Here is a 15,708-nt window from a genome sequence, read left to right on the forward strand (position 1 = left end):
CACATGAGGACACACTACTATCTGCTGGTTCAGAAAACTCAGGTTGCTATTCTTTTGTGTCTTTTTGGCCATTGGTGGGTCGCTCGTTGCTGAATAATCCCTGATAAATGAGTATTCCAATCCCATGTTTATATCCATAAGGACATAAACAATTGCCAAATCGGGACAATCACCTCACTTTAACCTTGTTACCAACCTCAGTTTCTATCATACGTAATATCTCTGAACCAACATAAAGGGGAATGTTAAAGCCCCTTATTTATGTGGTTCTACCAGTAGAGGTTCTGAGATTTTCCTAGAACATAATTTATCTTTTTTAAAAAGTTTATTTATTTTATTTATTTTTAGTCATCTCTACACCCAACATGGGGCTTGGACTCACGACCCCAAGGTCAAGAGTCACATGCTCTACTGACTGAGTCAGCCAGGCACCCCGGAACATAATTCATCTCGCAATGGTTTTGGAAATCATTTATTCACACTTGTGTGACACTACCCATTCATTGGGGCACGAGGTAGATGCTGGATATGGACAATGCGAAGCCCATCCCCTCGTCAGAAGCAAGTAAGGAGCAAGTGCAGCTTGATGCTTTCTTCCCCTCATTCATCGCATTCAATTGAATACATATTGAAGCCCTACTGTGCGCCAATCGCTGTGCCAAGCCTTGGGGAAACAAAGAAGAGAAACGGGCCCTGCTTGCATTGTGTGAAAAGGACAGGCAGTTACACAATGACCATAAAGTGGTGTGTCCCTGCTTTGATAAAGGAATGCAAGGCCCAAGGTGTGACAGGAACCCAAATGCATGGAATTCAGCCCCCATCACAGGGCAGTGGACTGGAACCTCTCAAATTCCTCTTACCTAACATCAGAATTGGTCCTAGTGACTGGACCACAGATGCATCTGCACAGAGTTCAAGGTGAGTTGTGACTATGAAAGAGATTGGTACCGGGGAAGGGGGGAGGTTGGAGCCAGGTGAGTGACTGACAGTTTCTCCTTGATCCTGGATGGAGATGCTCCATAGCCTTAACTTGAAGCAATTTTAGATTTGGTGGATGTCATGGGCAGAAAGATTGTAACAGTGCAGCTTTTGGCTCCTGATCTTATCACCATATACATGGCATAGGAGATCAGAGAAATTGTCGCCTTCGGACAATGGTGTTGCTATAAAGAGCATGACAAACTGAGTCCCTATGGTTGCCGGGCAGATGTAAAATCTCAGCATAGCTTTTCCCTAGGTAGAAATTAAGAAAGTGCAAAGGGAAACAGGTGAATTGCAGATGAAAGAAGAAATTTTAAATGTGAATTAAAGAGAAAAGCTGAGTGCTGCCTAGGGCTGCCATACAAAGCACACAAACTGGGTGGCTTCAAACAACAGAACTTCAGTGCCTCACAATCCTAGAGGCTATCAGTCCCAAATCCAGGAGTCAGCAGGGCTGTGCTCCCACTGAAATCTGCAGGGCAAGACCCTTCCTTGCCTTTTCCAGCTTCTGAGGTTTTGCTGGCCATCCTGGGTGTTCCCTGGCTTGCAGACCCAGCTTCTCAACTTCTGCTTCCATTATCACATGGTGTTGTCCCTGGGTCTGTATGAGTGCCTTCCTATAAGGAGAGCAGTCATACTGGATCGGGTCCTACCCTGCTCCATAATGACTTCCTCATAACGGATTACATCTGAATGACCCTGTTTGCAAATAAGGTCACATTCGGAGGTATTAGGGGTAGGAATTCGATATGTTTTTTTTGGTTACACAATTCAACTAACAACACTGAGGGAGCTGAAGATGTAGATAACTACAACTAATCCAACTAGTCCAGAGCCCCAGACTTAAGTTTTCCATGAAAACTAGAAGGGCTAAGGTCAACAAGCAAAATTAAAAAGTGGCATCTGATATCTGATAGCCAATTTGGGTACTTTGCTTCATATTGCCGGCTTATTTTCTGAAATTTAGGAAATATTTTCACGTGTTCTTCTTTCATTGGCTGCTGTGGTGGTGACACTTCTTGTGTATGCACATTTCGATTGCCTTTCCACAGATTTGCAATAATATTGCCAATAATGTAAATAAGAATGATAAAAAATTTCCTACACTTATTTTTATGATGAGCTTGCCTTGGAAAAAGGAGAATTAAAAGATCATGTGGATGCATTTTGTTTTAGGGCATTATGTTGAAAACATGAACATGAATCAATTTGAATCAATGTGCTACTACTGGTCAGCATGAATGGCCCATAAAGACACACAAGCAAGCACAACTTAAGTGTTTAACCCAACAATGACCATCACATGCCTGAGTAGGTCTTAAAAGTGAGAAAGTAACAGGGGCGCCTGGGAGGCTCAGTCGGTTGAGCATCCAACTCTTTGATTTCAGCTCAGGTCATGGTGTCACAGTTCGTGGAATTGAGCCCCACGTTCTACAACATGGAGCCTTCTTGGGATTCTCTCTCTCTCTCTCTCTCTCTCTCTCTCTCTTCCCCTCTCATGCTTATGCTCTCTCTCTCTCTCAAAATAAATAAACACGTTTTAAAAACTGAGCAAGTGAGGAGACAAACCATAAGAAACTCTTAAATACATAGAACAAACTGAGGGTTTCTGGAGGGTTGTGGGTGGGGGATGGGCTAAATGGGTGAGGGGCATTCAGGAGGACACTTGGTTGGATGAGCACTGGGTGTTGTACGTAAGTGATAGATCACTAAATTTTATGCCTGAAATCATTATTACGCTATATGTTAACTAATTTGGACTTAAATTCGAAAAAAAAAAAGTGAGCAAGTGAGAGATAGGCTCCCACTTATGTTGAAACAGCCTTGAGGGAGGTGGGTGTTGGCCTTGCTCTGATGGACGGGAGGCTCCTGACCAGTTTGGGAAGAAGACATATCCTGGTCAGGAGATGATATTCCAATGTTTGGCATATCTTTCCTGTTTTGATGATGCCCTGAGATCCTGCTTGCACTTTGGCAAGCATCTAGGGCAGCGACATCAAGCAGAGTCCCTTATGAAGTATCAATCGGTAGCCATATCCATTAAGAGGAAGAAAATGCTGGCCCTACTAAAATGTCCTGTCCTGGGACCAGAGGTAATAGGATAAAGGGAATTAGCAATTTTGTCTCATGTCTTTCTTCCCACTTTTACTAGCTGCAGCCAGCATCCCAACCATATCCTTTCTGTCCATCCTGGAGGTCACTAGGGCTTCAGTGGATGACTGTCATACAAGCACCTGTGTCTCTCTGCCTAAGGGCTTTCTCTGGATACAGGAGTAAATGAAGCAGGCTGAAAGTGCAGGTGGCTTATAACCCCAGGAGCAACACTCCTCATGAGGGAGGGCTGGTGGGCAAATAGCCCAGCTTTCTTGCCTGTTGGTGAGACATTGTTGAGGTGTGGTTCTGCTCAGTCTCTTAGAGGGTATTTAGTAGGATTTAATTCCTGACACCTACAGCTGTACAACATCCTCATTATTATTTTAAATATTCATTTATTTTGAGAGAGAGAAAGAGTACTCATGGGGGAAGGGGAGAGAAAGAAACCCAAGTAGACAGTGCAGAGCCCACTGCGGGGCTCGATCTCATGAACCATGAGATCATGACCTGAGCCGAAATCAAGAGTCAGACGCGTAACCAACTGAGCCACGCAGGTGCCCCCGTAACTAGCTCATTATTGACTGCCCTCTTCCCTAGCTCCTCCCATGCTTCCTGGGATTGCCTCCCCAATACAGAGGTGGGATTTGCACCTAAATCCTTGTCTTAAGTTGGCTTCTGGGGGAACAGAAGCTAATAGCATTATATCCAATATTCCCTTTCATGGGGAATATTCAACTTGTTTAAACAATATAGATGGGCTGGGGTGCACCTGGGGGGCTCAGTCGGTTAAGCGTCTAACTTCAGCCTGGGTCATGATCTCACAGTTCGTGAGTTTGAGTCCCACATCGGGCTTTCTGCTGTCAGCACAGAGTCTGCTCTAAATCCTCTGTCCCCCTCTCTCTGCCCCTCCCTGGCTCATGCTCTCTTTCTCAAAAATAAAATAAACATTAATAAAAACCAGAGTCATCCTGTCCTCTATCACCTTTCCTTATTTAAAAAAAATATATATTTTGTTTAATACCATATGTATATATACATATATATTGGGTGTGGTATTGACAGCAGGGCAGTGGAAGCCTAGGAATGCATTCTGTTTTATCACTGCAGTATGACAATCAGCAAGATCCTGTCCACTTGATCAAAACCACCCTCAGGAAAGAAAAGTGGATAAGGAACAGAATAATCCTTTGCGTGTACAATTATAAATATTCTAATCCATGGTTAGAGTTATGGAATATCTATGGCCATATTGAGATAATTAAAAGCCTCTATGTTTCCTGTTTATGTAATAATATACCTAAAAACAAGCTATAAGAAAAGGTCTTGGGGCACTTGGGTGACTCAATCAGTTAAGCATCTGACTTCGGCTCAGGTCATGGTCTCGCAGTTCATGATTTTGAGCCCCGCGTCAGGCTCTGTGCTGATGGCTCGGAGCCTGGAGCCTGCTTTGGATTCTGTGTCTCCCTCTCTCTCTTCCCCTCCCCAGCTTGCACTTTCTCTCTCTCTCTCTCTCTCTCTCTCTCTCTCTCAAAAATAAATATTTTTAAAAAAAGGTCTTATGTGTAGTGTAATCTGATGTATAATTTTGAAGATTACCTAAGACTGCATTATTCACATTAGACTATTCAAAACCTAATTACATTTTGTCAGATGTATGCATGGCATAAATGGCATCTAGCATCATGCTCTCAATCCTAAGTGACCCAACTCTCACTTTTTTTTTTTTTTAATTTTTTTTTTCAACGTTTATTTATTTTTGGGACAGAGAGAGACAGAGCATGAACGGGGCAGGGTCAGAGAGAGAGGGAGACACAGAATCGGAAACTGGCTCCAGGCTCTGAGCCATCAGCCCAGAGCCTGACGCGGGGCTCGAACTCCCAGACCGGGAGATCGTGACCTGGCTGAAGTCGGACGCTTAACCGACTGCGCCACCCAGGCGCCCCCCAACTCTCACTTTTATAACAAATATTCTGCGATTCTGCCTTTAGTATCCTTAATGAAACTCAAGGAAAATATATGACACATAGTTCTAATAATCAATATAATATCCTCATGTTGATATAAAGAAACAAAGGAAAGAAATTTATAATGAAATAATACATATTTTGATCTGTAGGTGTTTGGGTGTGACCGTCCTGGAGGCACAATGCTTGCATCCACCTATAAGTATGTTAGTTTGTACAATACATAGAAGGAAGGAGAGGGGCGTCTGGGTGGCTCAGTGGGTTGAGCGTCTGACTTCGGCTCAGGTCATGATCTCCTGGCTCGTGGGTTCGAGCCCTGCCAGGAGCTCTGTGCTGACAGCTCAGAGCCTGGAGCCCCTTTGGACTGTGTGTCTCCCTCTCTCTCTGCCCTTCCTCTGCTCATGCTCTGTCTCTTCTCCTTCAAAAATAAATAAACATTAAAAAAAAAAGGAAGGAAGGAGATGAGAAACGATGCCACACAGGATGTACAGAAAAATGCGAGGGCAGAAGGAGGAGGCACAGAGGCACAGCAGAATAAAAGCTAGTGCGGGGCAAGTAAGTCCACGCCTGGTACCACCAGACCGGATATGTTTATATGGACATAAGAAAGTAAGTAACCTTAACGTAGCCCCTGAGAAAGAGAAGGTGGTCTGGGTGGGAAAGATGAGGAGGTGTGATTGTCTCACAAATGTGACAGGTTCTAGATGAATGATTTAAAAATACTTTCCTATGTTTGTTTGGAAGGGGTAGTGATGAAGTTTGACAGAAAACTGATCTCCTGTTCTGAAATGCCACCACATGGTTGGGCATGTGCCCCATCTCTAGGACTTAGATCCAGGAGACCACAGCCTTTCATATGTGATGGGAAATAGAGGTGAATCAGAAAAAGAAAAAGCTCTACAGAAATAAGGTGGTGGACTAGCGGGGGTACTGGAGGAAGACCAGGGGACAAACAGGCAAACCAACTCTTATCATTTCCCAAGTAAAGCCCCACACCATCATTTCCATATGCAAATTCCTCAGCGGAGCTTCCTCCTCATCGGGCCGTGAAAACCTGAAACCCATATAGGCTGGCCCTGCCACCACGGCTCCACTCCGCCGGCTCGCTCACCTGGTGGCCTGCACGTGGAGAACCTGAGAACCCGCGCTACTTGCACGGAGCAGACGGTGAGTGATGGGGTCTGGGGCAAGTACCCCAGCCACCTCTTCCTCTGGTGGGATTGACCTGGGGGCACTGACTCCACTTGCCCACGGTCGTATAATTCGTCTCTACTGGCTTCCACCCTCCCACTGGTCTTCCCTAGGACAACTTCCAGACAACTTGAACTTGGAACTTGAAACTTTGTCTCCAAGTCTGCTTTTGGTGAGACCCAAGCTAAAAACAGATGGTGGTAATCTGAAATGTGTGGGTTTTTTTTAATTAATGGATGAAACTTAATGAAGTTCTGATTCTGTTAAAAGAAATCTCAAACTTTCCATTACATTTTGTTGCTTTTGCAGGAATTGCCCCACTGCACTGAAACCCTATGCACCTAAATATGCGGTTGGGAATACGGTAATAATCATGTTAAAGAAGGATGTCCCACATTAAAATCACGTTTTAGCTCATTTAACATTTCCTACAAACTGGCTAATATGTTGCATCATTTTTAAGTGGATTAATCATCTAATCTGATATTACACATCCACACTGATCTTTAGATATAATCATTATATATTTTTAGGCAGCATGAAAATTAACAATACAATCTCAAACCAGTATTTCAGACCTACCTAGCCTTAGCTGCCACAGATCCTGGAACTGTAAAAATTCTGGGCAAGAAAGCATCTCTTAAAATGATAAGTTTGTTGGGACATCTAGGTGGTTCAGTTGGTTAAACATCTGACTTCAGCTCAGGTCATGATCTCATGGTTCTTGAGTTCAAGCCCCTCGTCAAGCTCTGGGCTGACAGTTTGGAGCCTGGAGCCTGCTTCAGATTCTGTGTTTCCCTCTCTGTCTCCCCCTCCCCCACTTACACTCTTTTTTTCTCTCTCTCTCAAAAATAAATAAACACTAAAAATATTTTAAAAATAAATTGAAATAAAAAATAAAAATAAAATAAATTGAAATTTAAATAAATTGAAAAATTTCATGATAATTCCTTCCTCTTTAGTAATCTCAATCTCATTTGCTTACAGTTTAAACACTTCATTTAACATTTCTGATACATGTGATATGTATCAAATCACTTTGTGATATTTTGATATCACTATTTAATTTTTCATTGATTGAAATAAAGATTGCATGTTTGTATCAAAGAAGAAATAAAATTAAAAAAAATTTTTTCTTAACGTTTATTTATTTTTGAGACAGAGAGAGACAGAGCATGAACAGGGGAGGGGCAGAGAGAGAGGGAGACACAGAATCTGAAACAGGCTCCAGGCTCTGAGCTGTCAGCACAGAGCCCGACGCGGGGCTCGAACTCATGGACCACGAAATCATGACCTGAGCCGAAGTCGGACGCTTAACCGACCCAGCCACCCAGGGGCCCCGAAATAAAATATTTTAAAACAATTTTCTTTGGAATACCGTCTTATTTCCATATGTAGTACAAGACAGTCAAACTCCTTTTCAGGCACTGCCAAGATTGCAAAATAATCTTTTATTCGATAGCACAGATAGGATTCATTGATGTGTGGGTCTTTCACTGAGATTTTTGGTGACTGAGGCTGTCAGTGAATAATTCAATGACTTGCTAACATGGCTGTTGCTACTTTTCAGTTGTTTATCAACCCATGTTGTCACTGACCGTGGCTACTGCTGCATTTGTTGTGCAAGGACATTGCAAAAGGAAAAATGTGTCCTGTGAAATAATGTTTAAGAATTTAAAATTTTCACAACTCTGAGTATCTCTTGTCTGTATATATGCAAGTACATTTTCTACTCAGTGTTTTTCCTCCCATCAATCTTGCATTTGTGGTTAGCAGAATTTATTATCATGCAGGTTACTTCCACTCACACGCAACAGACACTCTTCTGTCTGCAGATCATGTCACAGCCCATTTTCTACCGCTTGGGATTTCTCACAGATTCTTCTACATACAATATTGTTGCTCAACAGAACAGAAGAAATCTTTAAAATTTCTTACTGTCATAATTTATAACCTCTTATGCAACTGGTAAAATTAATTTTTCTCTTATATTGTTCGGATGACCACAGATTGCTATCATTTGTGCAGTTCAGTTAAGAAATGGTACCTATAGGATGTGAGGGTAGTCTGACATCTGTCACCCCATGGATGACCAGGGTTGATTCGCTGATTTGGCTGGCTAGGTGGCTGTCCCCACTGCTCCATGTGCGTCCCTCCTGAAGCTTTGTGCTTGGTCCATGAGGATGACCTTCCCTGACAGAGGAGGACCGTTCTTGGGTCAAGGGTATACGATAACTGCACTTCCCTGCTGGAACCTCCAGACAAACTCTCAAGGTCTATTTGTGGGAGAACATAGGGGAGTCCGGCTTCCAAGACTCCAGACACATCCAAATGAGGCGCTGCACGTGGCAGTCTGCCTTCTTTAAGAAAAAGAAGAGAAAAAAAGAAAAAAAACGGTAACTGTATCTTTCAGATTAGATTTGAAAGAAACATTTCAGGGACAATACTATGATTTTCAAACTTTCCCTAAATCTCTGAAGTTTCTACCTTTGCCAACTCTGTGTCTTTCTTTAGAAAATATTCACTTAATCTTGATGAGTTCACCTAGATAAATTAGAAAAAAAACCTATGTTTTCAGTATGGACACTTTCAAATATTCAATGGAGTATTCTCAACACCTTTTTAAAAAATATTTCACGTATATAAGAATATTTTTAATATTTAAAAATCAGGCTAGATTTGTACACTTTGGGAAAGCAATAGAATCACTATGTGCATTAGCCATACACAGAAACTGGTCCTGGTGACATAGATGCAATAAGCAGAGTTGTTGCAGGTGGCCTGGCATTTTGAATTGGTGAACAACTCTTAAGTAAGTTTCAAATAACAATCAAAGCAGTAAATAGTTGCATTCCTGGAAAGCTCTGCCAAGCACATGTTTACATGTAAAATGGAATTGGTTCTAGATTCACATAAATACAAATAGACTTTTACCTGCATAAGAAGCATAAGTTGGAGAGTGAAAAAGAGGATAAAAAAGGGGTGCCTGGGCGGCTCAGTTGGTTAGGTGTCTGACTCTTGATTTCAGCTCAGGCCATGATCTCAGGATTCGTGAGTTCAAGCCCTGCATTGGGCTCTGCACTGATAGCATGGAGTCTGCTGCTCTCTCTCTCTCTCTCTCTCTCTCTGCCCCTCCCCCAAGCACACATGTTCTCTCTCTCTCAAAATAAATAAACATTAAAAAAATAGGTTGGGGGGGGTGCCTGGGTGGCTCAGTCAGTTAAGCTTCCCACTTCTACTCAGGTCACGATCTCATGTTTCGTGGGTTCAAGCCCTGCATTGGGCTCTGTGCTGACAGCTCAGAGCCTGGAGCCAGCTTTGGATTCTGTGTCCCCTGCTTGTACTCTGTCTTTCTCTCTCTCTCTCTCTCTCAAAAATAAACATTAAAATTATTTTAAAAAATACATTAGGAAGGAGAGCAAGTATTTTTGTTTTTGTTTTTGTTTTTGGTAAAAGGATTGCGTCTGGCATTTACTGGACCCCGTGCAGTATTGGAGGTTGTCATTGTGACAAACAAAAATACACTTAACGGATTCCCAAAAGGCTCCTTGCTCAGTAAACATCTATTAAGAACATTATTAAATCAGTAAAAAGATGTAACTACACTTTAAAAAGCTTCCAGACCTATTTTTTCATAAATATTAGTTTCATAGATATCATATGCTGAAAATGCATTTAAAACACTTAAAGGCTGCTTTGTCCAAGGATTGACTGTCAACTCTAGGCATTATCTACTGATTCCTCCAAAAGGTTGCTGACTAGAATCCCTGGGAATTTGGAAAGGGGGTCCTCAGCCAGAATATGGAAATAGGATGTGGCTTACAAACTTAACGCACTGTAGCCATCAACTGATCAGAATTTGGTACTTTGAAGTTTGTGGTTCTTATTTTGGTTGTTGTTATTGGCCCCCTCTGCTGCTTATTAATCTTTAGGAAAAATTCTTTCTAACTCTGTTCTATGAGAAGAACATTGTGTTAAAGGCAAGTTGAAATATACAGGAAAGGCACACATCAGTGATGTTTGGTCAACAGCCTTCCCCCAGGACTCCCCCTGGAGATTTGCTTTCTAATGCTAAACGCTTAGAGATGCTGTGTTTTATTTTATGAAAGGAAGACAATGCCTTCACACCAAGAGACTCAAAATGGGGAGGATACAACATTTAGTAAAACACCTCCCCGGCCTGCTAGGGGCTTACTCTTTCAAGTGTATCACTACTACCCCAGTGTAGAAAGCAGATTTAGCAAGACATAGCAAGGCAAATGATGATTGCTAGTAATTGACAGAATTAGTTCTCCATAATACAAACTAGAGAAGTGACAAGGTGGAAATATAGGCAAGGACATTAGAAATGATATACACTGAGCGATCTGGGACTGCGTGATAAAGGTTGGTTAAATCACACTAACATACGAATTTTCAACTTTGCACAATGGACACTTGGGGCAGGAGAATTCTTCATTGTGGGAGGTGGTCCTTCGCATTGTTTAGCAGCTTCCCATCTGCCCATTAGATGCCAGTAGTGGCCCCCTCTCATGACTGTAACACCAAAAATGTCTCCAAGTATTGGCAAGCGTCCTCTGGAGGATAAATATCACCCCTTGTTGAGAATCACTGCACTTGTGCTTCTCAGACTTTTGCATTCAAATCAGCTGAGGGTCTTGTTAAATGCTGCTTTAATAAGTCTGGGGGTAGGGCCTGGTACTCTTTAGTCCAAACAAGATCCCAGCTGAAGCCAATGCTGCCCATACAAGGACAGTGCTTGCTTCTTGGAGGATAAACCTACAGCTTTCAATATGTACAGGTTCAGAATGTAGAGTACATGTGCAAAGTATGGATCTTTGAAAATACTCTCAATCCATGTCTGTGTACCATGTTAAGTTATTGTGCATTTAGTTAAGAATGTTGAAAAATTGAACATAAATAGGAGAAAGGTTTTGTCTTTTTTTTTTTAACTTCAGAGTGTTTTATCTCCTATTTCAGCAGTTCTCAAACCTTTTGATCTTGATCCTGAAATCTCTTCAGAACTCTCAAAGATAATGCAAAAGCTTTTGCTAACATGGGTTTATATTTATCAGTACTTACCATTTTAGAAATTAACTAAGAAACAGAAAAATGTAAAACTGTTTGAAATTAGGGGCACTAGGTGGCTCAGTTGGTTAAGCGTCCGACTTCAGCTCAGGTCATGATCTCACGGTTTGTGGGTTTGAGCCCTGCACTGGCTCTGTGCTGACAGCTTGGAGTCTGGAGCCTGCTTCGGATTCTGTGTCTCCCTCTCTGTCTGTCTGTCTCTCTCTGCCCCTCCCCTGCTCTCTCTCTCTCTCTCTCTCAAAAATAAATATTTAAAAAATTATAAAAAAATAAAACTGAAACTAATTTTAAAATAATAGTAACGTATCCATTGCACGTAACATAACTAATGTATTTTTATGAAAAATGACTGCACTTTCTCAAGCAAAAAATTATGGGGAAGAATAACGTTATTGCACATTTTTGCCAATGTCTGCTGTTTGGCTTTATAGAAGACAGCTGGATCCTCATGTCTGCTTCTGCTTACAGTTTGTTGTGATACACGGTTTAGGTTGAAATATATGAAGAGAATGTGGGCTCACACAGCTTTGCAGTTGGAAAAGGAAGCATTTTAATAGTCGTTTCAGATCATTTGTGCTTTTTTTGATACTACAGCACAACTTAAATGGTAGTTTCTTTATTTAATGTTTATTTGAGAGAGAGGGAGCATGAACAGGGGAGGGGCAGAGAGAGGGAGAATCCCAAGCAGGCTCCATGCCCAGCACAGAGCTGACACTGGACTTGATTCCATGACTGTGAGATCATGACCTGAGCCAAAATAAAGAGTTGGATCCAACTCTTCAGGCACCCCTTAAATGGTAGTATGATAGGGAAAGATAGGATTCAGTAAGCAGAAAGGGAGAGGCTAAGGCTTGAAGGTTCCTGGCTGGGAAACATTCATATTTTAAAACATTTTTTCTGGGAACATCCGGCCTTGAGCAAGCTCCTTCAGGCATAAAGTTCCTCTTAAGAATGTGACAAAAGGCCCGACTAAAAATAAGTAGACCATAAAACCTATGACCCACAAGGAACAGTTTGGTCATAGACCACCCTTGGTACAGCGGAAATTAACCAATCAAAAAGGAATGACAGGCATTTAGAATCACCTAGCTAGTAAGGGTAGAACCTGAGAAGGAACAAGAAGGGAAGGGGCTCACCAAAACCCTATAAAACAGTCCCTTGTGTATAGTCCGCAGGTATTCACTTTTGAATGACCCCTCTCTGTAAAGAGAGCTTTCATACTATTCTTACTTTCAGATCTTACACTTTAATCAACTTTTGCCTGCTGCTCATTTTATTTTGTGTCCACCTCTTCAAAGTGGCAAGACAACAAATCTGGGATATTGAGGTAAAAAAAATTCTGCAACAGTAGTTTCTTAAAAGATTATTGGCAATGAGAAATCTGAAACCCTATCAATGAACTCTTTGTACTGTTTCACTAAAATTTATTGGTTTATCTTGAAGCTTGAATTGCGTAATTGTAACACGATGCATTGATCAACTGGAAAATGTTGGTTTACTAAGTTATGCAGCCCTTCCAAATGCATGGTGGCAAATTCCAGTACTTCTGAGTGAATAAGAGTTTTAAAAAAGGGTCTTAACATCATCCCGAAAACAGTTTTGGCCTTCTGGATTCCCTAAACTGGGGTGGGGGGAGTCACCACACCTACTTTGAGAAGCATTCAACTATGTTGGCTATCAGTTTTGTTGCCAGCTAGCAGCTTCTGCAAAACTTAAAGGGCCTTTACAGTATCATTTTATTGCAAAATAATTCAATTAGATGAATCTGAAGTGAAATGTAAAATCTATTTCAAGACTGTAAACAAACTTAAACAAACTTAAAGAAAAGCCTAAGGAAAATAAGTCACTTCTACTTTTGCTTTCTAGCAATAAATCAGTGTTAATATTTTGAGCCACTGGCATCTCTCAAGCACTCAAAAAGTATTTTCTTTTTCTTCTTATTTTTTCAAAATGTTTATTTGTGAGAGGGAGAGCATGAGTAGGGAAGAGGCAGAGAGAGAGGGACAGAGGATCTGAAGCGAGCTCTGCACTGTCCGCACAGAGCTGGATGCTGGGCTTGAACTCACAAACCGTGCGAGAAGGCTCAACCACACAGACGTCCCCAAAAAGTATTTTCTTTTTAAAGTATGCCATGCAGTTTTTCAGCCTTTTTCATTTAGCATTGTAGTTGGCCAATTTCTCCATAATACATATTCTTTAATAACTACAGAATATAAAATTATACAGAATATAAATTATACAGAATATAAAAGTTTTCAGGCTCAAACTCATTTAAAAAAAAAACCATGACTTTGCTTTAGCAAAGATTAATTTCATTTTGCAAATGAAAAAAAAAAAAAAAAAAAGAAATGGCCCATGTCTGAGAAGGACGCCAAAGCAGAAGTTTAGGGAGCAAGGTCGTTCAGCCATAGACTCGTCAGTCCCAGGATCCTCGTCACCGGCCGGCGCGGTGTGGTAGGGTGTATCTGGGGACCACGACACTCGGCGCCTTTTCAGGGGATTCCGCGCAGGATCGACGTAGGAAAGGGAGGACCCTAGGCAGCGTTGCTCCCCCCGACCCAGCGGCCTCCAGCACTTGGCTGGATACCGGAACTCGAGACATTTATTGTCTACAGTCCTCGCGGGAGCGAACTTCAAGGGGGGACAGCGGGGGGAAGGGGGGGGGGGGAGGGTCTGTCCGGAAAGACTGAGCATGCGTGGAACGCGCCGGGCGTCCCGTCCGTGGAGAGGTTAGAGGTCGCGAGGAATATCCCGACGCCGGCACTCTGGAGGAATCCGCTGCCACGCGGCTCCACCGGGCGTGGGGCGACGCTGAGTATTTTAGTGCAGCTTCCAGGAGTTACACTCTTCCCGTTTATTCCCATTCCTTTTCTAAAGGGGGCCCGCGGCAGTCGGAAAACCCGGACACACGGATCGCCCCAGCTGCGGACCGACTTCCCTTCCCAGGCAGGAAGGGAGGGGGCGGGAGAAGCAGTGCGCCCCACGGGCCGCGCATGCGCCGCTCACAGGCAGCCCCTGGAGTGGAATCCAGTTGCCAGATTCGCCGCCACGCCAGGAGTGCGCCTGCGTTGTCGCCGGGTCCCTCCACCTCCACTTCCCCTCCCCCTGTCCCCCCGCGGGGCTCCGGGTCCGGCGGGACCATGTTCACCAGCACCGGCTCCAGTGGGCTTTGTGAGTACCGGCTGCCGCTTTCATGGCTGTTCCCTACGCGCCACCCTAGGCACCTCCTTGAGAAGACTCGGGGCAGCGGGGACCCTCGGGGTTGCTGGAGGTTTGGGGGCCGACCCTTCATCCCCGCGCCCGAACCTTAGTGGTTCCTGCCGGTGAGGGGCGGCGGGCACCGCCCCCACCTCAGACTGGAGGTGCGAGTGGGGACTGAGTTCCGCCGTCAGCCCCGGTCCCCATCTATGAACCCCAGGTGCGATGCTCAGGTGTCCAGGGGCTGCCGCAGGTGGGCTGGACGGTTAGGGTCGGGCTGGGAGTCCTGAAGTGTTCCAGGCTCGACCCGTTGGCGCTCGTCGGCGCCTGTGCCAGAAGAGGCTTGCCCTGGTGGAATCGATGCTGGAAGACTGCTCCCTTCCCAGTCACCTTGCTCCATTTGGGCTACAGAGGGACCGAACTGGCTCTCCCCCAGATGCAAATTCCAGCTTCCGTCTCAGGAGCTGACTCCTCAGGTTTACTTAGGTTTCTTTCTAACTCGGTGTCCCTTAAGAGTTTTTAGACAAATAAAAACTGATGAAAGTCCATTAAAGTGGAAGGAAGTTAAGAAGTCATTTGGCAGGAAGGCGCGGACATTGCTCCTGGATGTTGCTGTGATCTTTTCCTTGAACGTCAGCGGTGGCCAGCAGAGAGAGGGCAATGGAGTATATGCAACCTTTTAGACAACTTTATTTTTTTCACTGAAATTGTTTAGTTGGCTTTTGGTGACGTGGGCTGTGTGTTAAGTAAACAGCCTAGGATTAGGCACTGGCACATCAACAGTGAACTGTTCAACAGGCATAATTTTGCGATTGCTTGTCACTGTTAGTACTTCATATCTCTCTACATGTGAGCTTAATCTTGCTAGAGTATGGGAGCAGTTGACATTTCCAGAGCTTAAAGATCTGTTTTGATTGTTGGAAATCTTTTCTGAGAATACAGGTCTCCGTCTGAGAGTATTAGAGCCACAGGCCTAATTTAAAACCTTCCTCACTTCCCAACTTCTGGTTTTGGAGTAGATTGAATATTTATGATTTCCCTTTTTTAAAAAAATGTTTATTTATTTATTTATTTATTTATTTTGAGAGAGAGAGAGAGCACGCACATAGGGGAGGGGCAGAGAGAGGGAGAGAATCCCAAGCAGGCTCCGTGCTGTCAGTGCAGAGCTGATGTGGGGCTTGATCTGAAGAAC

At 43.3% G+C, this 15,708-nt stretch overlaps 1 protein-coding gene across 3 annotated transcripts in view; it reads left to right on the top strand.

Annotated features, from left to right (window-relative positions):
- The first annotated feature begins 354 nt into the window (after positions 1 to 354).
- The window catches only part of UBAC2 (UBA domain containing 2), a 186,558-nt gene continuing 171,204 nt past the window's right edge, over positions 355 to 15,708 (top strand). The window contains exon 1 of one of the 3 annotated variants that reach the window (XM_047828423.1): positions 355 to 918. In XM_047828423.1, the coding sequence (XP_047684379.1) occupies positions 804 to 918 (115 nt within the window). In that variant the 5' untranslated portion in view covers positions 355 to 803. Of the gene's footprint in view, positions 919 to 14,203; positions 14,490 to 15,708 lie in introns of those variants that run through there. The other 2 variants (XM_047828272.1, XM_047828340.1) reach the window with 2 other exon arrangements.

Source organism: Prionailurus viverrinus, chromosome A1 (assembly GCF_022837055.1).
Source record: "Prionailurus viverrinus isolate Anna chromosome A1, UM_Priviv_1.0, whole genome shotgun sequence".
In the NCBI taxonomy this organism is placed as follows: domain Eukaryota; kingdom Metazoa; phylum Chordata; class Mammalia; order Carnivora; family Felidae; genus Prionailurus; species Prionailurus viverrinus.